Genomic DNA, 24,984 nt, shown 5'->3' on the forward strand with positions numbered 1-24,984 from the left:
ATGGTTTTGGGTGCAATTGTAAATGGGATCGACTCTTTAATTTCTCTTTCTTCTGTCTTGTTGTTGGTGTAGAGGAATGCCACTGATTTCTGTGCATTGATTCTATATCCTGCCACTTTACTGAATTCCTGTATGAGTTCTAGCAGTTTTGGGGTGGAGTCTTTTGGGTTTTCCACATAAAGTATCATATCATCTGCAAAGAGTGAGAGTTTGACTTCTTCTTTGCTGATTCGGATGCCTTTTATTTCTTTTTGTTGTCTGACTGCTGTGGCTAGGACTTCTAGAACTATGTTGAATAGCAGTGCTGATAGTGGACATCCCTGCCGTGTTCCTGACCTTAGGGGAAAAGTTCTCAGTTTTTCCCCATTGAGAATGATATTCGCTGTGGGTTTTTCATAGATGGCTTTTATGATATTGAAGTCTGTTCTCTCTATCCCTACATTCTGAAGAGTTTTCATCAAGAGAGGATGCTGTACTTTGTCAAATGCTTTTTCTGCATTTATTGAGAGGATCATATGGTTCTTGTTCTTTCTTTGATTATGTATTGTATCACATTGATTGATTTGCGGATGTTGAACCAACCTTGCAGCCCAGGGATAAATCCCACTTGGTCGTGGTGAATAATCCTTTTAATGTACTGTTGGATCCTATAGGCTAGGATTTTGGTGAGAATTTTTACATCCATGTTCATCAGGGATATTGGTCTGTAATTCTCCTTTTTGATGGGGTCTTTGTCTGGTTTTGGGATCAAGGTAATGCTGGCCTCATAAAACGAGTTTGGAAGTTTTCCTTCCATTTCTATTTTTTGGAACAGTTTCAGAAGGATAGGTATTAATTCTTCTTGAAATGTTTGGTAGAATTCCCCTGGGAAGCCGTCAGGCCCTGGGCTCTTATTTGTTGGGAGACTTTTGATGACTGCTTCAATTTCCTTAGTAGTTATGGGTCTCTTCAGGTTTTCTATTTCTTCCTGGTTCAGTTTTGGTAGTTGATACATCTCTAGGAATGCATCCATTTCTTCCAGATTATCTAATTTGCTGGCATATAGTTGCTCATAATATGTTCTTATAATTGTTTGTATTTCTTTGGTGTTGGTTGTGATCTCTCCTCTTTCATTCATAATTTTATTTTTGGGTCCTTTCTCTTTTCTTTTTGATAAGTCTGGCCAGGGGTTTATCAATCTTCTTAATTGTTTCAAAGAACCAGCTCCTAGTTTCGTTGATCTGTTCTACTGTTCTTTTCGTTTCTGTTTTATTGATTTCTGCTCTGATCTTTATTATTTCTCTTCTCCTGCTGGGTTTAGGCTTTATTTGCTGTTCTTTCTCCAGCTCCTTTAGGTGTAGGGTTAGGTTGTGTATTTGAGACCTTTCTTGTTTCTTGAGAAAGGCTTGTATTGCTATATACTTTCCTCTTAGGACTGCCTTTGCTGCATCCCAAAGATTTTGAACAGTTGTGTTTTCATTTTCATTGGTTTCCATGAATTTTTTAAATTCTTCTTTAATTTCCTGTTTGACCCTTTCATTCTTTAGTAGGATGCTCTTTAGCCTCCATGTATTTGAATTCTTTCCAACTTTCCTCTTGTGATTGGGTTCTAGTTTCAAAGCATTGTGGTCTGAAAATATGCAGGGAGTGATCCCAATCTTTTGGTACCAGTTGAGACCTGATTTGTGACCTAGAATGTGTGATCTATTCTGGAGAATGTTCCATGGGCACTAGAGAAGAATGTGTATTCCATTGCTTTGGGATGGAATGTTCTGAATATATCTGTGAAATCCATTTGGTCCAGTGTGTCATTTAAAGTCTTTATTTCCTTGTTGATCTTTTGCTTAGATGATCTATCCATTTCAGTGAGGGGAGTGTTAAAGTCCCCTACTATTATTGTATTGTTTTGATGTGTTTCTTTGGTTTTGTTATTAATTGGCTTATATAATGGGTGCTCCCATGTTAGGGGCATAGATATTTACAATTGTTAGATCTTCTTGTTTGATTAGACCCTTTAATTAAGCTATAGTGTCCTTCCTCATCTCTTATCATAGTCTTTGGTTTAAAATCTAATTTGCCTGATATAAGGATTGCCACCCCAGCTTTCTTTTGATGTCCGTTAGCATGGTAAATGGTTTTCCACCCCCTCACTTTCAATCTGGTGGCGTCTTTGGGTCTAAAATGAGTCTCTTGCAGACAGCATATCGATGGGTCTTGTTTTTTTATCCAATCTGATACCCTGTGTCTTTTGATTGGGGCATTTAGCCCATTTACATTCAGGGTAACTATTGAAAGATATGAATTTAGTGCCATTGTATTGCCTGTAAGGTGACTGTTACTGTATATTGTCTGTGTTCCTTTCTGGTCTATGTTACTTTTAGGCTCTCTCTTTGCTTAGAGGATCCTTTTCAATATTTCTTGTAGGGCTGGTTTGGTGTTTTCAAATTCTTTAAGTTTTTGTTTGTCCTGGAAGCTTTTTATCTCTCCTTCTATTTTCTATGACAGCCTGGCTGGATATAGTATTCTTGGCTCCATATTTTTCTCATTTAGTGCTCTGAATATATCATGCCAGTCCTTCTGGCTTGCCAGGTCTCTGTGGATAGGTCTGCTGCCAATCTAATATTTCTACCATAGTAGGTTTCAGACCTCTTGTCCCAAGCTGCTTTCAGGATTTTCTCTTTGTCTCTGAGACTTGTTAGTTTTACTATTAGATGTTGGGGTGTTGACCTATTTTTATTGATTTTGAAGGGGGTTCTCTGTGCCTCCTGGATTTTGATGCCTGTTTCCTTCCCCAAATTTGGGAAGTTCTCTGCTATAATTTGCTCCAGTATACCTTCTGCCCCTCTCTCTCTTTCTTCTTCTTCTGGGATCCCAATTATTCTAATATTGTTTCATCTTATGGTATCACTTACCTCTCGAATTCTGCCCTCGTGATCCAGTAGTTGTTTATCTCTCTTTTTCTCAGCTTCTTTATTCTCCATCATTTGTTCTTCTATATCACTAATTTTCTCTTCTGCCTCATTTATTCTAGCAGTTAGAGCCTCCATTTTTGATTACACCTCATTAATAGCCATTTTGATTTTGACTTGGTTCGACTTTAGTTCTTTTATTTCTCCAGAAAGGGTTTCTCTGATATCTTCCATTCTTTTTTAAAGCCCAGCTAGTATCTTTATAATTGTCATTCTTAACTCTAGTTCCAACATCTTACTAATGTCCGTATTGATTAGGTCCCTGGCAGTCGGTACTGCCTCTTGATCTTTTATTGAGGTGATTTTTTCCATCTTGTCATTTTGTCCAGAGGAGAATAAATGAATGAGAGAACAAAATGCTAACAGGGTAACAACAACCCCAGAAAAGTATATACTAAACAAATCAGAAGAGACCCACAACCGGGGGGAAAAGAAAGGGAAAGAAAGAAAGAAAAAAAAAAGGATATGGTGAAATATGATCAGGCGGTGAATAGATTAGTGCCACACACTAGATTTTGGGCATATTTTGGTCTGTTAAAAGAAACTGCCTCCCAAAATTTTAAAGAAAGAAAAACTTATATATGTACAAAAATAAGGGTAAATATGATGAAGGGACAGAATCTAAATGTAAAGATGAAAATTATAAAAGATTTTATAAAAGGAATTGATAAGATACGAAGTTGGTTTAAAAAAGCAAGAAGAGAAATTAAAAAAAAAAAAGAAAGGGAGAGAGTGTGATCAGGCAGGAGAGTAGAACAAAGCCATACACTAGAGATTTAGGGTATATATTGGTCTTTTAGAAGAAAATGTATCCCAAAATTTTAAAGAGAGAACAACTTAGATATATACACAAAAAATAATGTTAAGTACAATGAAGTGATAAAATATGACTCTAAAACTGAAAAATAAAAATGTTTTTTAAAAAAGGGATTGATAAGATGTTGGTTGAAAAAGGGAAAAAAACTTCAAAAAAAGAAAAAGAAAAAAAATTAAAAAAAAAACTTTGAAAGACTAAAGAATCAGGGGGGAAAAAGCCATGAATTCTATGTGCAGTATTCCCCTAGTGTTGGAGTTCTGCCCTTCTCATTGATCGGTAAACTTGATCTTGGCTGGCTGTTCTTGCTGATCTTCTGGGGGGGGTGCCTGTTGCCCTGGTTCTGAAATGTCTTTGCCGGAGGCGGAATTGCCCTGCCCTTGCCGGTCTGGGCTAAGTTATCTGCTCGGGTTTGCTCTCGGGAGCTTTTGTTCCCTGCAAGCTTTCAGTCCAGCTTTGGAGGACAAGAGTGAAAATGGCGGCCTCCCAATCCCTGCCCCTGAGGAGCCGAGAACTCAGGGCCCCACTCCTCAGTGCACCCCTAGAGAAAAGCAGTCAATCACTCCCATCTCCCTGGTCTCCAGCCGCACTCCATGCTTACCTGGCCTGTGACCGAGCATTTCTATCTCTGGCACCCGGCCCCATGTGGAGTCTCCAAACCTAGCAGATCCCTGCGGTGCGCTCCCACGCCGCTCCTCCCGGGAGAGGAAGGGGAGTCTCCCCGGATCTGCCACTTGTTGGGTCCCTGCTGGAAGAGTAGTGGCCCGACTGTGCCGTGGATCATGGTTTATGGCAACCCCGAGCTGAGAGCCCACTCCTCGGCTCCGTCTCTGCAGCGGGCTTCCTCGCCCCATACCTGGGAGCTCTGCCGCACTCAGGCCCCCGGTCTTTCTGTGACCCCAAGGGTCCTGAGACCACACTCTCCCAGCGAAGTTTCCACCCCCCGCTTAGCCACTGGAGTGACGTCCCTCAGCGTGGCGGAGCCAACTCCCAAAAGTTCCGATTTTGTGCTCTGCTGCTCTGTCACTTGCCAGTAGCAGCTGACAGAGGCCCCCTCCCCCGCCATCTATCTTCCCAAATATCACCTTGGATTCACTTCTCCGCATGTCCTACCTTCCAGAAAGTGGTCGCTTTTCTGTTCAGAGAGTTGCTGCTATTCTTTTCTTCGATCTCCTGCTGAGTTCGTAGGTGTTCAGAATGGTTTGATCCCTATCTAGCTGAATTCCTGGGACCAGATGAAATTTAGGTCTCCTACTCTTCCGCCATCTTGCTCCTCCTCCCCCAGCCTCAGTTATTTTTGATAATGCTTCAGACAAAGTTCATGGTTGGCTCATTTTACCTATGCGTCTTGCTAGAGTGAAATAACTTTACAGTTTCAGATAAAATAGAACATACAATCTTAAAATGGATATTCTTCATTATTTTATCATGATGCTTCTAACATTTTTTTAAAATCCTATTTGAAAGCTCATATCAAATTTCAGTTTTGTTTTCTTTTCCATAACAGGCACTTCATAATGTTGGTTGCATCCGTTTAATCTATGCCCTACTTTTTTTTACTTCTGTTCCTTCAGCCTTTGCATGCAAGACTCCTTCCCTTTGACTATCCAGTCCTGCATCATGCCGAAAGACTGTGAAACCACTGAGTGGTCCTCCTGGAGCCCCTGCTCCAAGACGTGTCGTTCAGGAAGTCTCTCACCTGGATTTAGGAGCCGGAGCCGGAATGTGAAGCACGTTGCTATTGGGGGTGGAAAGGAATGCCCTGAACTTCTCGAGAAAGAGGCCTGCATTGTTGAAGAGCTCTTGCAGCCATGCCCCAGGTATGGCATATTCTTTGGCATGAGTATTCAGTGTTCTATATAATCTCGTTTTATGTGGGGTAGGGATTTTAACAATAATAACAGTAGCTGTGACTCATAACTGTTGAGTCTTTCCTCAGTATCGAGATCTACACTAAGCAGTATAGCACAGTGGGTTAAAAGCATGGGCTCTGTTGATTACCTGGGCTCTAATCCTATTTCTGTGACTTTCTGAATTTGCGAATTTCTGCAAGTAACTTAAGTCTAGTTTCCTAGTTTACTCATCTACTAGCAGTACTCACTTCATCCAGCTCTTGGCACATGATAAATGCTCAATAACCATTAGTTATTGTTACCTGACATGTCACACCTAAATTTTATGACAACCTAAGAAGCTATTCATAGCATCTTCATTTTGCAAATGAGGCCATTGATGCTTAGATTAAATAGTTTTTGAAGTTACATAGATAGTGGGTGGCAACACCTTGATTCGAATGCAGTTCTGTCTCTAAATGTTCCTGCCACCCAATGGCATTGCTTCTAATAGAGTCCCTAAAGAGCCAGAGGATGTTGGGAAAAGGCTTGACCTAGATTAGTAGCTATATTTTAATATTTTTATATTGGTTATATTTTGCCTGGCTGTATGTATAGCGTAGTATGTATGTATGTATAGTGAAGGCCTCCAGTGTATTTTTCTCTGGATTGTTGGCTTATGGTAGTCCTGGTCTGATAATGACAGAAGTCATTTGGGGCTAGCTAGCTATTCAGAAGTATTTTGGGAATAAATTTGTGGTAATTTCTGCTGGACAGCTGCCCTGAACTCTATCCGTTAAATATGTAGCTATTTTAGATAGACCTTTTCTATAGTTTCTTATAATTTGTAAGATTTGAGAATTACTTCCCCAGTGAAAAGTAAAATAAGGCAAAAAAATAGCTTCTTGTAGAAATGAATCAAACGATTAATCACGTTCAACAGGCATTGTTGATTGGCTTAGCTATTCCTTACACCTGAAATAATGTGTATATGGGGTGGGGCAGGGGTGGGAGAATAAAGAGGTAATTTCCTGTTGTCAGAGTCTTAGCCACTCACTTCTTCAACTTCACCATTGAAATCATTGCAGATTCAACTACTGATTGTTCATTTTTTATCAAGATGACCCCTTAGATTCATATCACTTCATACCTCAAAAGCAGAGGAGGTAGGTGTAGTTTATGATCCTTTACAGATTAGCTTTATCTCACAGAATTCTCGCTAGTGGTGTTGAGGATGTGTCCATTCTTTAAAAGCACTGATATTGAGGGAAAGAATGAGATTGGAAATGACATAAAGCCTGAGATTTTTGTTCCTTTTGAGTTTGGAGAGACATGGATTCAAATTGCATCACCATCATTTATTAATTGTGTGTTTTGGGGCGAGCTATACAACCTCTCTAAAGCATTTCCCTCTTCAATAAAATGTGTCTAATTATGCTGCCTGTGTTGAGGATTGACTACATACAGACTAGGTATGTAAAATGTCAGTCTCAGTGCTCAGCACATAGGAGGCACTACAAAGATGGCAGCCCTTGTTGTTGCTGTCTGCAGGTGTGTTCATTTCCTCCAGAAGGAGAATCCCTCCTTTCCTTGGAAGGCATACTGTAGTAATTTAATGGGGGTAGGGAATTATTTCTTCTGGGTAATGTGAAATCTTTTTCTCTATGGAGGCATACTTTAGAAGGGTTCTCAATATTAGGCTTCCAGAAATAGAATCTGGGTTTAATGATGAACTTGACATTGATCCCGTTTTTCTTCATTCCTTTCATGGAATGGCTAGTGACCTCTTCCAGGTGTTGATTTATAGACATTGCTCCATTTTTTTCTTCTCTTTTCTTTGTTAAAAATTATTACAATTCTCCTGGGAGTCAGAGAAGTTCCTCTCTGATGATCAGAAGAAGGTTGAATTGCATCTACATATGTTAAATAATGGATTATTACTTTTATTGAGTACCTACTGTTAGCCAATAACTATGTCAGAGATTTAACAAAGATTATTTAGAAGAACAATAAGTTTATCATCAAAATGGGGCACTTTTGTGGTAAAAGTAATGCAAATTGGTAGTGTTCAGATTTGAATTGAAGTCTGTTTGGCTTCAAAGTCAATATTCTTTCCATTACTTTCATGATAGTCGTAGTAAAGACACATACCCAGAAAAGGGTATATATATGCATAGTTGTCTGTTTATATGTATCATGTTTTCTAACAAAATAATATGGAAGGTTAATAATTCAAGATGTGCCCAAGATGAATTTCTTTATTGATCTTCATTTGATTGAACCTTAACATCTGAAAATAGGTCTGACAAATTTTGTTGGCAATGAACCTGGCCCTCTAGTTCTGCTGTTTGGAAATGTTACTGAATTTGACATTTTTAAAAAACAGTCTCAAATAGTGAATTTGTAGGAAATAGGAGTCCTTGAAAACTCACTGAATACCAACCAGGGTTTCCTAGGGAGAATGATGTGTTAGCGACTGATTCCAAGAGAATGCATAAATAACAACAGGATTAACATTGGCTGACATTCTTATTTGTCTGAAATCTGAGCTGTGGCCTCTACCATAGGAAAGCATAAAGACTGTGTACTAACTTTTATTTCTAGTGTGACATTGGTGATTAAAATTCATTGTGAACAAGGAAAATGGAAGCAAAAATCTATTAGGCAACAAAAATGCCCATTTCTCTTTTCCCAGAATTCAAGAGCAATTCCTATACATTAAGCAATCTAATTCACCGTATTTCTCTCCAGCAGGAAAATGTACATTTCTGTGACTTTTCATAGTGTTTTTTTAAACTCTCAGAATGCAGTTTGGCTTTTACCCTTCTACCATCTGTGCTATAAGAGAAGTGTTCATCCATTCAATAAATGTACATTGACCGTGCCAAGCACTATGTTTAATGTTTGTGATACCTCAGAGAACAAAATAGTCAAAATCCTCTCCCCCTCATGGGGCTTAAATTTTAGTGAAGGTATACCAAATAAATATAATAAATAAGCTATATACTGTATACATGAGCTGTGGGGAAAAACAACAACAACAACAACAAAACATTACAGTAGGGTTGCTGGGATGCTGTGATGTGGGGTGAGCTCAAGTTACAGACCTCAACAGGGTCATTACAGAAGCCTCATTTGAACAAGCAGGATGTGGTGGGGGAACTTGAAAGAAGTGAGGAAAGTAGCCTTTCAGATAACTAGGGGAAGAATATTCCAGGAAAAGGGAAGAGCTAGAAAATTACCCTAGGTCCTACATATTAATATTCCTCAAAAAGTTCTTTAGTTGCATAGCTTTGGGGCTACTCTTCTTACCAGCTGGACTCCACTGGTCAGCATTTTAGCTCTAAATACTATGAGGGCCAGTCCCTAAGGTGTGTTCCCATGAAAGGAATGGTCACCAAGAGGAGCCCATTCTGGAAGTGCTCCCTGAGACCAGAACTCTTCGGAAGTTCCTTGGGGCAAATGGCTTAAGTAAACTTGAAAGGAGACAGAAGCTAGTCTATGTTATGCTACCATGGGAAATTAGAGAACTATAAAGAAGTTAGCATAGTACAGCCTTATGTTTGTTTCAAGAGTATGTTTTTAACCAAGACATGTATAGACTCCAAGAAACCCCTTCATTCTGCATTACAGTGTACTTGTAAATTTATGTCCCCTTCCAACATAACACTAAGCACTCACATTGTATATTATGAGGTGGGCATAGAAATGAGAGAGACAGGATGCATCTGCTTGTCACTTGCCACCTTTTCTCTTTGTGTGTTTATCTCCTGTCATTAGGCATCATGATCTTAGGCACTACGTTATTCTCTACCTCAAAACATTGCAAGATACGTGTTTTATAAACTACCTTGGTACTTGTATCTTTTCTTATGTCCTGATTAGCATCTGAAGTATTAGATCCTACATCTCAACTCAGAGGATGGTGAAAAGCATTCTCAGACAATAAATAGTAAGGTGGCCCTGTTTACTAGATAGTATAAGGAAAGCATTTTAAATGCTTAATGTCAGATAACTGAGGGATGACCTGATGCTGGAACAGCTGTGCCTCCAGATCCCTTGTGTTGACTTAGAGAGTCCATTCTGGCTGAATGAAGACACTGTAACACACAAGAATATTGGAAAATGTCAACATCTTTCTTGGAAGTGACACCTCAGATGACCCACCAGCAACTTCCACCATTTCACCAGGAAACAAGAATTTTCATGCAAAAATGGCTGTTTTGCCTCTTAAATGATCATTTAGAATTTGAAATCGAATATAAGACAGCACTATTAAAAGGTGACAGTGACCAATGTAGATTAAAACTCCTAAGAAGATCTGGAGGCAGAAGCTGTGTGGTTGATATAATTACATATCCTGTGTGATATAACTGCACAGAAAAGCCCATGGTTTCAATTCTTGGGTCTGGCACTGAATAGCTGGGCTCTAATAATCCATCCCCCCTTGTCTCTTGTATGTATGAATTTATCCTTATTATGATCTATCTGGGCAGACTCATACAGAGAATTGTATCTGGGTCTCCTGCAGCCTACTTTGATTTGTTTCTATAACAACCCCCTGTGGCCAGCCTGTTTGTCCCTAACATCTCTTTAAGGCATTAAACCCAATTTTAGATTTTTTCGATAAAATTCTTTTTCCTTGAGAAAACTCTGGGGATTTGTTGATGGATCTTTATAGATGATACTGAAGCCAGAGATAGAGCTAAGGAAAAGGATGGCAGGCAACACTTGGCTTGGTTATTGGCCTCCTTTGGCCGTTGGAACTGTGTAAGTGCTGGAACAGAGTTGGTGTGTTGTGAAGAGTTGTTGGTCCAACACCTGCTTCAGCCTGTCACTGTGCTAATTGCTGGAGAATTCAGGAAACAGATAACTTTCAGTCTGTGTTCACTTAGTTCATGCATCTTAAGAATCTTGTAAAAAGATCTTCTTTGAATTATGATGGAGTTCCCTCTTGAGAAATTGAAAAGATTTTAAGTCGAAACGCGTTTACTCTACCTAATCTACCAAGCATCGTAGCTTCACCTAGCCTACCTTAAATGTGCTTAGAATGCTCATATCAGCTTATAGTTGGGCAAAATCATCTAACACAAAGTCTCTTTTATAATAATATTGAATATCTCCTGTAATTTGTTGACTACTATACTCAAAGTGAAAACCAGAATGGTTGTATGGATACAGAATGGTTGCAGGTGTATCTATAATTTACCCTTGTGATCTCATGGCTGACTGGGAGCTGCGGCTTACTGCCACTGCCCAGCATCACGAGACTATTGGACCATGTATTGCTAGGTGAAAAAAGATCAGAATTCAAAATTCAAAGTATGGTTTCTACTGAATGTGTATCACTTTCACACTATCACAAGTCAAAAATTTGTAAGTTGAGCTACCATAAGTCAGGGACTCTCTGTAACATTACTCTTTAAAAACTAGAGCATCCAGAACACAATCACCATATTCTTTCTTTATTTTTTTTAAATTTTTTAAAATTATGTTATGTTAATCACCATACATTACATCATTAGTTTTTGATGTAGTGTTCCATGCGTCATTGTTTGCGTATAACACCCAGTGCTCCATGAGGTACATGCCCTCTTTAATACCCATCACCGGGCTAACCCATCCCCCCCACCCCCCTCCCCTCTAGAACCCTGAGTTTGTTTCTCAAGAGTCCATAGTCTCTCATGGTTTGTCTCCCCCTCCGATATCCCCCCCTTCATTTTTCCCTTCCTGCTATCTTCTTCTTCTTTTTTTTTTTTTTTAACATATAATGTATTATTTGTTTCAGAGGTACAGGTCTGTGATTCCACAGCCTTACACAATTCACAGCTCACCATATTCTTTAAGAGTGTTTAACAGTTGATAATGTTCTTACAAATCATCCCATATCTAGGAATGTGGCTTTTTTGTTTATTTACTTTTTTCCTAGAATGAGTAGCACTTATAAACATGACTGGTTCATTGTAAATGTTCAGAAAACAATGAATGAATGAATGACCACTCATATGCAGGGCAGTTCCAGAGCAATACTATGCTCAGGATACTTTCTTCCATGATTATACTTATTATATAACATGTGTGAAGGATTCAAAGTCATTTCTTATAAAGAGCAGCTGAAATTGGCATCATCAAGGAGATTAAATAAGAACATCTACCCAAGGCAGGGATGGACACATGAAGCATGATATGACATGGTCCCCAATGGCCGCCTTGCTTCTGCTAACAGTGTGTCTGGTTTTCCAGATAAGAAGTTTCTGTTTTCATTAGGTTATAAGAGTAGCCTGAGAAAAGGTGAGGGATGAGATCACAGTCTGAATTTGTAAAAGTTTGCCTTCCAGAACAGAACGGCATGCCTATCACCTACCACGTCTTCTTTATCTTCCCCCATTGATCATCTACCACAGCACTAATACCCTGTACATGATGGGAACTCAGTAGATTTTTGAAATGAATTAATGGATTCATTAAGGTTGCATCTTTTTTTTTAAGGTTTTAAACTTTTAATTAGGCAGCTTTCCTGAATGACTTGAGGAGTAAAGGAGTCATGACCTGGAGCCCTCAGGAGACTCTGCTTTAGATAAGAAACAATAGTTTCAAAGAATCTATAAATTGTTTCAAGAGAAGAAGACTGATGCCTTTTTATTGAGTCTGTCTTTTACTGGTGCATATTGTTTCATGAGTCCCCATTGTGCCACTTTAAATCCTCTTGGATGGAAGATTCGTTCCCCTGTTAGTGTAAGAAAGTTAACGTACTGCTAAGTGCTGTGCATAGTGATAGAAGTCTATTAATAATACATATGTGGAGTTTGGCTAGCGAAGCCATCTGCTGAAGGGCAAAGAGCTTTGCACTTCAGAGTAGCTTTCCATAATCAATAGTCCCTCTCTATTCAATAAAAAATTACTAGAGCATAAAATATCTAAAGTGTGATCTGTTCCCTTTATTTTGGTCATCTGTTCAGCAAAAAATGACAAGTTAATTCTGTCCTAATGCATTTACAACTTTAAAAGGACAACAGACATTATCATAAATTAGTCATGCTGCAATACACTGATTTTTAATATACAGACATTTAATTTGAATACCTTACACTAGGGTTTCAATTCCAAGAGTGTTTGCAAATCTATATGTGCTTAGTCAAACATGACCATTAACGAATGCGATCATTCTTTCAATCTGTCATCATTAAATCACTTAAGATTCTATTCCATGTTGCTTTGCTTTAAATCCAAGTTTTAGAAGGAGAAAAGAAATCCACACTTTGTAAGCAATTCCAAGCCTTGTGAAAGTGATAAAGCATACATTCTAAAGGGCAGAGGTTGCTATAAAACTCTGATGGGCCTGCCATCCTGTTGCTATTAGAATCACTTTATGTCACATTAGTAGGATGGAGGTATTTTAAAAATAGTCACTAAATGTGCCCACTTTTCTAATTTTGGCTTTGCTAATTTAGGATGTCTCTACTCATTGCTTCACAACAATGAATCCATTTCTTACTCCTTCTGCCCTCCCCCCTTCCATTTGAAGAATAGTTTGAGTACAGGATTCCTTGAATGAGATGTCACTGTCTGGAAGACAAGCTGGTTATCTCGGCAATTGAATTTGGAGGCCTTGAATTGCTTTTCCTAGTCCAGAATTTGTCTCTTGTATTTCTTAATGGGAATATGTATTTCTACCGTTAGAAATTTTTCTTTGATTTAATCTTGGTTTCTTCTTTAAGCTGCATGCACCTTCTTAGAATGATAACATTTTAATATTAACTTTTTTTATAGTTTATTTTATTCCAGTATAGGTAACAGAGTATTATATTAGTTTCAGGTGCACAATATAGTGATTCAGCAATTCCATACATCACCCGGTGCTCATCATGACCAGTGCATGCCTAACTTTTAATATGTATCATGTGGATACATTTATTGACCATTTCCTAAGAGGAGACTTACATTATGGGGAACATATGAAGAGATTGGGCACTGTGTTTCAGGTGTGAGAGAAGGATTTGGAAGGCAGATTCTAGAAAGTAAATGAAGAAAAACTGAATTTCACAGTTACAATACATGATTGCCCTGATATTTGGGTTCTTGTCCCCATTCCTGGGCTGTCTCATTTAAGAATTCATTTCCTCAGACCAAGTCCAAGATTTACTTGTCCTCGTAATGGCTGGGTAGGTAGCTACCTATTGCCAACTGAACTTATTTTCTATATCCTTTGATCAAGTTTCTTTGGTTTGCCATTCACTATTTTAATCTATCTGTCATTTCATTAACAAGATGTGCTTCAGAGTCAGATAAATCTGACTTTGAACCTTGCTCCTCCAATTACTTATATGATCTTGGAAGAATTATTTCTTTTTTATTCCACTTATCCCATCTGTAAAGGGGAAAGCATACTTTCCTCATAGGGTTGTTGGGAAGATTTAATGAGGTTACATGCCTGAATTTGTCAGTGCAGTACCTAGCACAGAGTAGGCGTGCAAAAGCTATTGGTTATTGTTATTATTACTTGAAGGATGTGTCATGATACTCTAGGAGCTCAAATAAATTAACCCTTGGCTATTGTGTTCAGCCAGAACACTTGAAAAAAGCAAATGGATCCTACACATTTGTAGGATGAGCACTGAGTAATGTCTTTCATTCCATGGCTCTCTTAACCCACTTGAGGCATTTCCATAATGGATTTCAAAGTGCCATGTACCCACAGGAGGTAGGACTCTGGCCTTTGAAATTCCCGTATTTCCTTCTTAACCAAAGGACAAAATGAGGGTGTGTTAAAAGGCAGCAGAGTTGGGAGAGAGAGGGTGGAAAATGTCTTTGACAGGGACTTCACTGTTGAAGAGAATGTCCCAGGCAGTCAGGCAGCCAACGTGTCTGGGGCTGGAGGACCATTGCTGTCACAGCTTCTAAAGGAGAAAGTGAGTACCATTAGCCAAGAAGACTCCTTTGATTCCTCATTCTGTCAGTCCCTGGAGACACTTTGCCAGGTTGAGGGAGATCGGGATGTTCAGGTTTCATGGTTGTGGGGTGATTTGTTGACTAAACGTAGGTAATGCTTTTGAAACAAATAGAGGTTGAGGAAAGACTGTGAAAGATGGGCAGTTAAAAAAGGAATATAGAAGTCCTTTCCTGGTGAGCATTTTCCCTCTGCTGCTTGCTGGGCTGGTGTTTTCTCTGAGGTGGTAAACAATTGAGGTAGTGATAAATGCCTTATATTTTTTCAGAGAATTTGTCGTTTGCCAGTGAATAGAATTCAGGTGTTGTTGGTTAATGAGCTACCGACAGGGTTTTTGTTACTTTATATAAAACCATAGTCATTAAACTTTTCATTTTTCTCCCTAATGACTTCCAAAATTCTTCCATTACTAATTCTTCTAGGGTCACAATAAATTAATTGAAAAAGCTATTTATACAGCTTGGCCCAGTCCTTTCAAACAAGCAAACAAATTGCTGTGACTTGCTGTAATTCTGAACTCTGTGTTTCTTTTATGCTCTTTGCTGAATTTTGGTTGTTGGAAGTTAGGCCATGGTATTCCTGGATCTCTAACATTAGGACTTGATGAAATCAATGAAATCCTCATACATAAAACGTTACTCTGTGTGTGTGTGTGTGTGTGTGTGTGGTGTTTTCTGTGGGAGCAAGGAGCAAATGTACATGTAGAAGGATATAAGCAGAAAGGGAATTAGCATTTATTGAACATTTGTTATGTGCTGTGTTCAGCATGTGGCTTTATTATACCCATTTTACAGATGAGAAAACAGAACTGGGCCAAGGTCACATGTGCCTAGTAAGTGGCAGAGCATAGGTCCATTGAGCTGAAAATCATGGCTGTTGTCTATACCACACTGTTCCCCTTTTTGCCTACCTTATTTGCTAATCATATCATAGGAGTTTCCTGCTCAGTTGCTGTATCTGACCCCCTCCTTAATGGCCAGGGAGCTCTTCTGCTAGGCAACCGGTGGAGGAAGAGGGTCTGAAGTGAGCCCTTGGTAACCATCCCCCCCAACAAACCCTTACCCCATTGCACCTTGCCCTGGAATACAGAGCCACCTGCCCTGAGACTCCGATACATGAGGGATAAGCCTTTTCCTTGAGTGACCACGGAGAACAGGGTGAGAACTTTGAGTGAGGAGAAAAGGCTTCAGAACTTGACCTCTGGAGAAGGCCTGCCTCTGGGAAGAACCAAACTTTTCTCGGTCTCTCACGCCCGGGAATTGGAAACAGATTATTGTCTGTATTGCCTGCCTAAGCAGGACCTACACTCCGAAGTTTTGTCCTGCCTACTGACTAAGCTTCCAGCCTTGGAGAACCACGTGAAAATGAAGTAGGGAAGCTGAGGGCGATCAGTTGTATCACAACAAACCCCACAGGATTGTCCAAATCCTTTTCCTACCATGGGATTTTCATAAGACTTATGATTGTCAGCTCTCAAGCTTTTTAGAGTGATGCCATGCATTGTGAAGGAGTTTGATCACTATTAGGTTTCTTAGAGATTTGCTTTCTTATTTTGATGTCTGTGACTTGATTTCAATTTTACGCTAGTTTCTGAAAGGCCAGGGTTTTTGTGACACACACTTATTTTTATTGCTTTTTTTTTTTTTTTTTCCTTTTAAGCAATCGCAAAGGTGAGGAATTTTTCCTCAAATCTGAAATGGGACAGCAGTTATGAGAATGTTCTTAGGTTTTGTTTATTTTTCTAGAAGTTAATGAGACTATGGGTATTTATGTGAATGCTGTAGGGTTCTATTAATGCTGTGGGCTTGAAGAATGTTGTAATAATCCCCAAAAGGAAATTCTGTCTGAAATATTCTCCAGGTCTGAGTGCAGTGTTGTTATGGTTATTTTGTTTTCAGCAAGCTGTGTACAAACTCTGTTGTGTTTTCTGTCCTTGTGTGTGTGTGTGTGTGTGTGTGTGTCTATTACTATGTATCTTAACCAGGAAGATATATTCCTAAATCAGTTTAAATAACAATATTTCTGCATATATAAAAAAGTAACTCATCAGTTAAATGTAGTGCCACGTTGTTAACTCATTTTTAATGTGTATGCCTTCATCCCATTGGGGTCAAATAAATAGAAATACTTTCCTATATCAAGGAGGTTGAAAAGTTGGTCATCTCTATCCATTTAAAACCATGTATCCCCAACTTCGCACATTCACACACTACTACTCCACTAATTTCAAAAGGCTGACTTTCACATAGTCATCCAGAAGTCTGTGAAGTGATACCCCATGACAAGGTCAGCTGCTATGGAATAGGCTCATCTGGTTTCCATCTTCTTCCTCTGATTCTTCACTCTCTTATGGCTTCAGGGCTGAGACACAACCCCTGTTTATCCGTATTTCCTTTCTTCACTCCTCTCATCCCATACTGCTACCATGAGAGGCTACTGGGATTTTTTTTTCCCTAGGAGATAAAAGGGATTTAGTACCCAAAGCCAATTGACTTTTTTATCCATAGGTGAAGATTTGGCCCTAGAAAAAGAGATTATTACATACATTTGATGTCGTGACTTACATTTTCTTTAGAATCTTATATTTTCCTTACTTCTTCTTTTGAATAAATCAAATTTCTTTTAAATAAATCCAGGTATTCCTGGAGGACCTCTGAATGGAAAGAATGCCAAGTCTCTCTTCTCCTCGAGCAGCAGGACCCCCACTGGCATGTGACGGGACCCGTTTGTGGAGGTGGGATCCAGACCCGGGACGTATACTGTGCCCAGAGCACCCCAGCATCCACCGCGCAGAAGGCCAAGGAAGGTAGGCAGCCAGTTCCAGGGACAGATGGTGCTGCTGATTGGAAGGGAAATCAACTCTAACACCATATCCTCATATTCTCCTTGATATTATGGACCCTCAGCCCTCATAGATTTAATATTTGTTTTGTCGAGAATTTGCAGATCAGTCCTAAGTTTTGCTACTTGCAATAATTGGGAATAGTTAAAAATAAGAGCAATAGTAATAACGTCAGCCTCAAAGGATCATTGTGAAAATTAAATGAGAAAATATACCTAAGCGCTGTAGCAAAAATAAATGCTACCAGCTGAGAGGGGCTGGTAGGCTGCAGTGAGTCAATTGGTCACGAATTAGTAGCATTCTTTTTTTGTTTTGTTTCATTTTCTCCCAAGAAGGTTGTTTGTATGAATTTGTGAATGTAGGAATTTAAGACATGTCACCTTCAAATGTTGAGGATCTAGTTTTACTGGCAAGTTTCAAGTAATGTGAAAAGGAAAAGAGAAAGGAGGCAGAGGAGGGGAGAAACAACTTTTCTCCACATTAGGCTCTCTGATAGGCAGGTACAACCTCAGCAGGAGTCCACTTGTTCCAGAGTTTGAGACAGTGATAACAGATAGGGACTGAAAAACTGGGCCAGATTTATTTATGTCTATTGATTGAAAGCCAAAAGTGAGCAATAATGCTTCTACTCTGGAAGAATGCGTGGCCTGTCCCAGCCACATCAGAGGACATAGCAGTGCCCTCTGCAGAAGTAGTCAAGGTGGGAAAGTTTTCTTGAGTATGTACATAAATCCTCTACTGTAGAATTTGGTTATAAAGGCATGATGCAAGCTTTCTTGGCATGGAAGTGCATGCATTTTACCCTATAAAGCTTTTCATACCAGGTACTTTTTTTTGAGTTTATGTGACATGGCCTCTCAACATTCCAGAGGCGTCTACAGCCATAACCTTGGATAATTCGCCCTCTCACTCATAGAGTCTTTACGGATCTTTACAGAATCCTTAGTGTTTGCTTGAACAATTAAAGTTACAGTGTTTCATTCAATTTTCTTCCTTATCTAATGTCACTTTTGAAAAGTGACAGTTTACACACTTTCTATTCCAGGGTAGAACATGACTATGCTTACTTCTCTGACTTTGGAATAACAGAATTTAGATAAAGAACTCTAGATTATTCTTTCAGACCTTGGTAATTGTTTTAGTCTAACTCTCTTTCTTCCTTTTTACTATTGGCTATAGTACTAGGGTTTCCAGGGGTCAGCAACTGCATTAAAGACATAGTATAGCCTACTACGAACTTGGTAGTCATTAACAAAGGCTTTATTTTGCTCTTGTGTGGAACTGAACAGGAAAGATTGTTCAGCTATTACTTTCCATTCTTATAAACACCTAATTTCCTACTGTTAACATTTATAGATATACCTTGACACATCTGACAACATGAGAATTTCTTCTTGGTTCAAGTTAAACATAAGAGAACAATTGAATTGCTATTTTAAGTGACCAGTGAATGTGTTTGCCCAATTAAAGAGGCCAGATTTAAATGTTTCTAACCTTTTCTGCTAATGCAGTAATAAAGGCCAAAATTAGGGGCGCCTGGGTGGCTCAGTCGTTAAGTGTCTGCCTTCGGCTCAGGTCATGATCCCAGGGTCGTGGGATCGAGCCCCACATCAAGCCCCGCATCGGGCTCCCTGCTCCGTGGGAAGCCTGTTTCTCCCTCTCCCACTCCCCCTGCTTGTGTTCCCTCTCTCGCTGTGTCTCTCTCAGTCAAATAAATAAAATCTTTAAAAAAAAAAAGGCCAAAATTGGTGACAGGTGTTGCATTTCAGCTTTTGTGAACATTGCCTTTTTTTATGTTAGATTGTAGAGAGAGAAGGAATTTTAATAGCATTGATTTTGGAAACTCTTTTCTCAATGACAATTGACTTTCCCACAGGTTAATTTTTCCTTAGACTCTAGGATACTCTCTTCAATCTCTAGAGTCAAATTGCTTGACTTTTCTTCCCTATAAAATCCCACCATCCACTATGAGTTCGCTGCTCTGCATTTCAAGAACCTGATCTTAGAGGAACACAACTCTTGGGGAAAACACTACCATCACCACCCATGAATCAAAACCAAAGCCAAAACCAAAATAAAGCACCAAACCAAGACCCATTTCCATAGGTCTCTCATGCAATAGAATAAAATAGAATCTAAATTCCAGAATGCGGAGGAAAAAAAAAAAACCCTAAAGGAATGCTAATTGTATCCCAAGTGCCTCCAAGTCTCTTACATAGGCTGGATACTGAGGTAGAATTCTCTGTTAGCAACTTAGACATCCCAGTCCCCATTTAACCTCAATTCATGGTGCTTAGAGAAATGGCATAATACCTATGGCATATTTACCTAGTTCTTTTGTTCAGTGTTCATGTGATGTTTTAAATGCAGCCAAAATAGTGCTGTAACAATCAATATGAGAAGCATTACCTGCAATAGTAGCCAAGCCAATAGAATTGGGAATGAAAATGTAGAAGAGTATTTATGATCTTGTTTACCAGTTATTGTGGAGAGAATTGTGTTTCTCATGTATAATTCAGAAATACCAGCAAGAGTGATGCTTACCTGTAAGTCTAAAAGTTTGGTTTGGTGAGACCATTTTCTTGTTGCTCTTTTCTCAAATGAAATTAAAACTACTCAGCCTGCATTCAAGCATCATTTATCAGGAGATAAAGCATTGAAATAAAGAACACACCTTCAAAATCTAATAAAGACTGGGACATAGATATTTTCCATTCATGAAAACATGGCCCGGAGACTGAAATATCAACAAATATGGAGTGAAATGACATAGAGATAGAATGTATTTATATGGTGAAGAACCCCCCCCTCCGAAAAAAAAAAAACCTAAATAAAAAATTGGGGAAAGATATTGGTGTGCTTGCAATTAAGAAGAACACTTCCTGAATTTTTTTCTTATTTCAGATTCATTATTTGACATTAAATGGACACAGCTCTTTTAAGGATGGGACACAGTTTAGCTTTGAGTTGTTAAATGCATTAGTTGCTTCCTCCACTCCAGTAAGATTAAGTAGTTCTTAAAAGTCCTACATCTTTATCATGTTGGGCCCAGAGTTGACATTAAGGAAGTACATGGTCAGATAAGGGAATGTGTCCTGGAATGTTAAGTAGTATATGGAGACTTAATGTATTTTGGGTGTAAGTAGTGTATGGAGACTTCATATGTTTGAGTTGCAGGCTTTAATTTTGACCTGTATAGAACTTTGATAAGCCACGTGAATGTTGTTCCTGTCTTTTGGGTCATTATATTGTTTTTAAATATATTGATTTGGTGAGTAAAAAGTGGATGAAAAATCAGTCTTTTTTTTTTTTTTTTTAGTAATTCATTAAGTGCCAGCTATGTTTTAGGCTGTGTACTAGACACTGATATGATGAAGGTGCCTCTCTTTACTTTATAGTTTTTTTTTAAGTTGGAACAGCAATCGAACTAACAGTTATGCTATAGTGTCATAAGTAATGTGATCATTATATATATAATATGGCTAAAACCATTTAATGATGTCTGAGGGTTATCTTCATAAAGGAGGTAATGCTTAAAAAGAGTTTGTAGGATCATTAGGAAAGAATGTTCTCAGTGGGGGCAGAGGGGACATATGGAAAGGAATGGAGACATTTGTGTTCAGTGGTGGCATGTGAATTGCTGTGAGGGGAGCCCAGGGAATAAGGAAGTGACAGTGACACTGGAAATCTAGGCCTTTTGTGCTATCCTGGAGGTGAGACTTTGTTTTTGAGATATGGGTACAGCCTTTCTTTCCCCACTGCAGGTTTTTAAGCAGACAAGAAATCTCATATTCTTAGCTGTCTATAAGAATGCATAAATGTCAGTATACCAAGAGAATTCTCGGGAGCGCTCATGTCCTACTTGCAAACTTATCTGGTTATCCAAGAAGTTTTTGAGATATGAAATAAAGTAATTTACATTATGAACAGATGAACAGATTTTTTAAGGGGCAATTGAAAGAGATATCTATTCCACCATCATTTGAGGGCCTATCTTTAGAAATTGGTTTTAAAGTCAATAAACTCATTTGGGTGTGAGAATAAAGTTTAAGGAAAAAGTGCTCTTAGAACTTCCTTTAGTGTTGACTCTTAGAGGAGAAATGGGTTAACAGCATTTTTCTCTCACTTTATGCTAACAGAGACACAGAAATAACTGAATGAATAATTAACAGCAGGCTATTTGATGGCAGTTCACATGAGACCAAAAGATAGAAGACAATTGTAATCATTCTACTTTGGAAACATCCTCAATTATTGGATGTTGGGGTTATAGCTGTAGGAGAAAGTCAGTATATGTATAGTTCAAATAATACATATTTATATTTCAAATATTCTCTCCAGACATTCTCCCCAAAGTGTGAAAGCTGAGAAAAGTTTAGGAAGAGAATATTAGATATTTAAAGACAATTAGGTCACCAGGAGCCTAAACTGAGATTGGTTTCTACTGGTTCCATTTCATTGCTTATGTATCTAAGTTTAGTGTTTTTTTTTTTTTTTTAAATCAAGTATAACAAACTAATTTTAGTGTGATACGGCAAATGTTTGTTGAATTACAGTGCTTAGCAGAAATATTGAAGAGTTCTTACTTTACCAGTCATTAAATTATCAGGCTGTTCTTGACATTAAAAATGTCTTATTTAGCTCAAGATATAATTCAGATGATTGAAATGGGAATAGGAGGGAGCTGGCCTGGACAAATGATAGAGGTGGGATATTTGAAGAGAAAGTCTAGCATTAGTAGAGGCTACTCCTGGGAAAAATAAATGACTTGTGGAAAAATGGGCCTTTTAGACAACACGTGAGTGAGTCCTGCTTAATTTGATTTCCTGAAGAGGAAGAACGCATGTGCTTCTTCATGCAATATATTGTTATATATTTTTTCAAAATCAGCACAACAAAATTGATAATTCAGTGCCATGTGCTACTGAAACCAAAGCTTGTGGCATCATGCAGGAGCAAGATTGTCAAGGACCTAGAACTAAATGCGAGTTTGAATTTTCTAATTCTTTTACCAGTGGTATTTTAGCTTTGCTATTCCTCCTGCACTAGGCTCATACCCCTGTAAAACACATCACTTTTTGCCTGATATCCAGTCATTGATATCATTGTCCTTGTCACACATTAGGCTATAAAGCCCTTGAAGGCCATTCTTGAGGTCCTACTTTGTATTTCCAAGTGCCAGAGCCCAGCATGTAAATAGAAAATTGCAAATGCATGTGGAATTCAAAATGAAAAGCCCATCAAGTGAGAGACTGATATATTAAGTTTTGTTGGATTCTTTTTGCTTTATGGACAGCACAGAGAAAGAGATTGTTTTACTGTTAAAAAAAAAAAAAAAGCCAAAATGATCTGCTGTTTGGATATCAGCATTCCTTGCCAAGCCCAGGTGGTCCACAGGGCCTGGAACGGAATCAGGTAAAATGGAATATCTGAGGATCATGAAGTGATGGAAATGGTCCATGGGGAAAGATTGAGAAGGAATGCAAAGGAGAAAACAAGGAGGGTCACTGGGCCAGGGAGGTCTGCTTGGACTCAAACAGTGGCTTTGCCGAGTGATCTTGGCCTGTTACACTAAGTAGTTGATTTCTGAATAATTTCCAGAGTTAAATATATTCCTCTTGTTCTCTAGAGAAAAAAAGATTATAGAAGCCATAAATGCTTTCAAATTATCTATGTCCATCTGTTTTAGTTTTGATCTTCAACAGTCTAGGAAGGGAGATCTGTTCAGTCAAAGAATAAATACCTTAGGAGAAAATGAAGATTTTAGGGAAGAAGAGATTAAACCAGTGGGATGTGGGGAGTATAGGATAGGTTCATGAAGAAGAAAACTTTTACGTGGACACAAAAGAAGGGCAGATGTTTAGACAGGTGTTCATGTGAAGGGGACAGAATCCCAGGTAAAACAAACCATTGGAGTAAAGGCACAGAAGTAGAATGTCATAGAACATACTTAGAGCAAAACCAGGAATGAAGTTGGACATGAATATGGGGCAGCTGAAGGTAAGTGCTGTGGATTTAAGGTAGTCAGGTGGAATTCTAGGCTATGGTATTAGGCTTTATAATGATCAGACCATGAGATGGTAGGAATTACACTATTACCTTCTTTATCCCTGTCCAACGCCCTGAGCTCCAACAATATGGAACACTTTCTTTAGCTTTCTAGGCCTTGAGAGCCAGTGTCTGTCTGACCACTGACCACTATCCTCTGTCTCCCTCTCTAGCCCCCAACCTCCAACACAAACCTCTTCTCTGGCTCTGGCCTGTCACCTGGATCACACCTACTTCTCAACAATTGCTCCTTCTGGGAACCTTTAGAGACCACCTGGGGTCTCTGGTCCTCAATGGTCAAAGCACTTTGTCTCACCCCATTGCAATTGCTTGCTTGTGTGCACCATTAAGCAGGGTACTCTGCAAGGTCAGGGGCTGTATCTGTTGTTCATTGTTGTTTCCCCAACACTCAGCACCGTCTCTGGCACAGAAAAGATACTTGAATTGAATTCAAGCTCTGCCCCTTCTCATATTCCTTTCCACCTTCTTTCTTTCTCTTGGTTGATGCTCTACAAGCATGTAGATCTACTTTCAGACTTGGGTAAGATACCACATTGTGATGTGTGGGCTCTGGCTTCCTGAGGAGCAGCTGAGGGGCTAAGGTGTTGCAACCTGGAAGTGGAGGAGACTTAGCTCCTTAAGGCGTGAAACTTCACCAGGAGGAAACAGGATTGAGGAGGGAGCCAGGCTATTTCCAGTGCACCTGTATATTATTCCAATATATTGTCGCAGTCCTTCCAGAGAAATTCTGTTTTCCAAATACATGAACCTGCTATATATCTGTGTGGTTTAATGCAAAATGGTAGTCAGCACAGTAACACATCACATAGCATTTCTTCATATTTCCTTTGCTTGCTTCGCTCCTCCCTCTTTCTCTCCATCACTGCCTCCTGACCTTGTACCTCCCAGATAAAGTATTAACACCTGAATTCTCATTGCAGGCTCTGCTTTCTAGAGGGCTCAGTCACAGCAAAACAATGAATATGTGTCAAATGAAAGAATGAGAGACACTGTTTTTAAGGATTTACTCTACTAGTCTAGATGAGACCTGGTACCAGCCTGTAGTATGACGGGGGCTGTAAACAACTCTTCTTTTCGTCTTTTATTCTCCTTCTCTCTTCTCCCCAACCTCATTTTTCTTCCTCTTCTTTTATATATTTTTCTCTTCCTCATCATCCAGTTTTTTTCATTTCTTCCCCTTCCTCATCTTTTCCTCTTTTTTTCATCTTGCATAAATCTTGAGAGCAGCAACGGTTTTAGTAACTGTGGTAGACGACACAGCAGTTAGCACTGCGTCAGGCCAAAGGCAGATAAGAGCTCAATGGATATTTCTTGAACAAATGAATAAACCCTCTGCATATAGTCTTACCCTTCCGTTTTAGGCATTTCTTTTCACTTCGGAACAACTTTTCCCTTTATTTCAATTGTTCACATACACCTGCACTTCATTAATGAACAGTTAGATTCTCCTTTTCAGGGTAGAAGATTGCATTTAGAAAAACATGCTGAGACTAGTGCATTTACAATCTTTACTTGGGTGTCTTACTGAACTT

At 38.9% G+C, this 24,984-nt stretch overlaps 1 protein-coding gene across 1 annotated transcript in view; it reads left to right on the forward strand.

The window, feature by feature from the left end:
- The window catches only part of THSD7B (thrombospondin type 1 domain containing 7B), a 568,319-nt gene that overhangs the window by 40,841 nt on the left and 502,494 nt on the right, over positions 1-24,984 (forward strand). Inside the window, exons 2-3 of the mRNA XM_078070024.1 lie at positions 5,337-5,582; positions 17,178-17,347. Of these exons, the coding sequence (XP_077926150.1) occupies positions 5,337-5,582; positions 17,178-17,347 (416 nt within the window). The remainder of the gene's footprint in view (positions 1-5,336; positions 5,583-17,177; positions 17,348-24,984) is intronic.

Source organism: Halichoerus grypus, chromosome 4, assembly GCF_964656455.1.
Source record: "Halichoerus grypus chromosome 4, mHalGry1.hap1.1, whole genome shotgun sequence".
Taxonomy (NCBI): Eukaryota; Metazoa; Chordata; class Mammalia; order Carnivora; family Phocidae; genus Halichoerus; species Halichoerus grypus.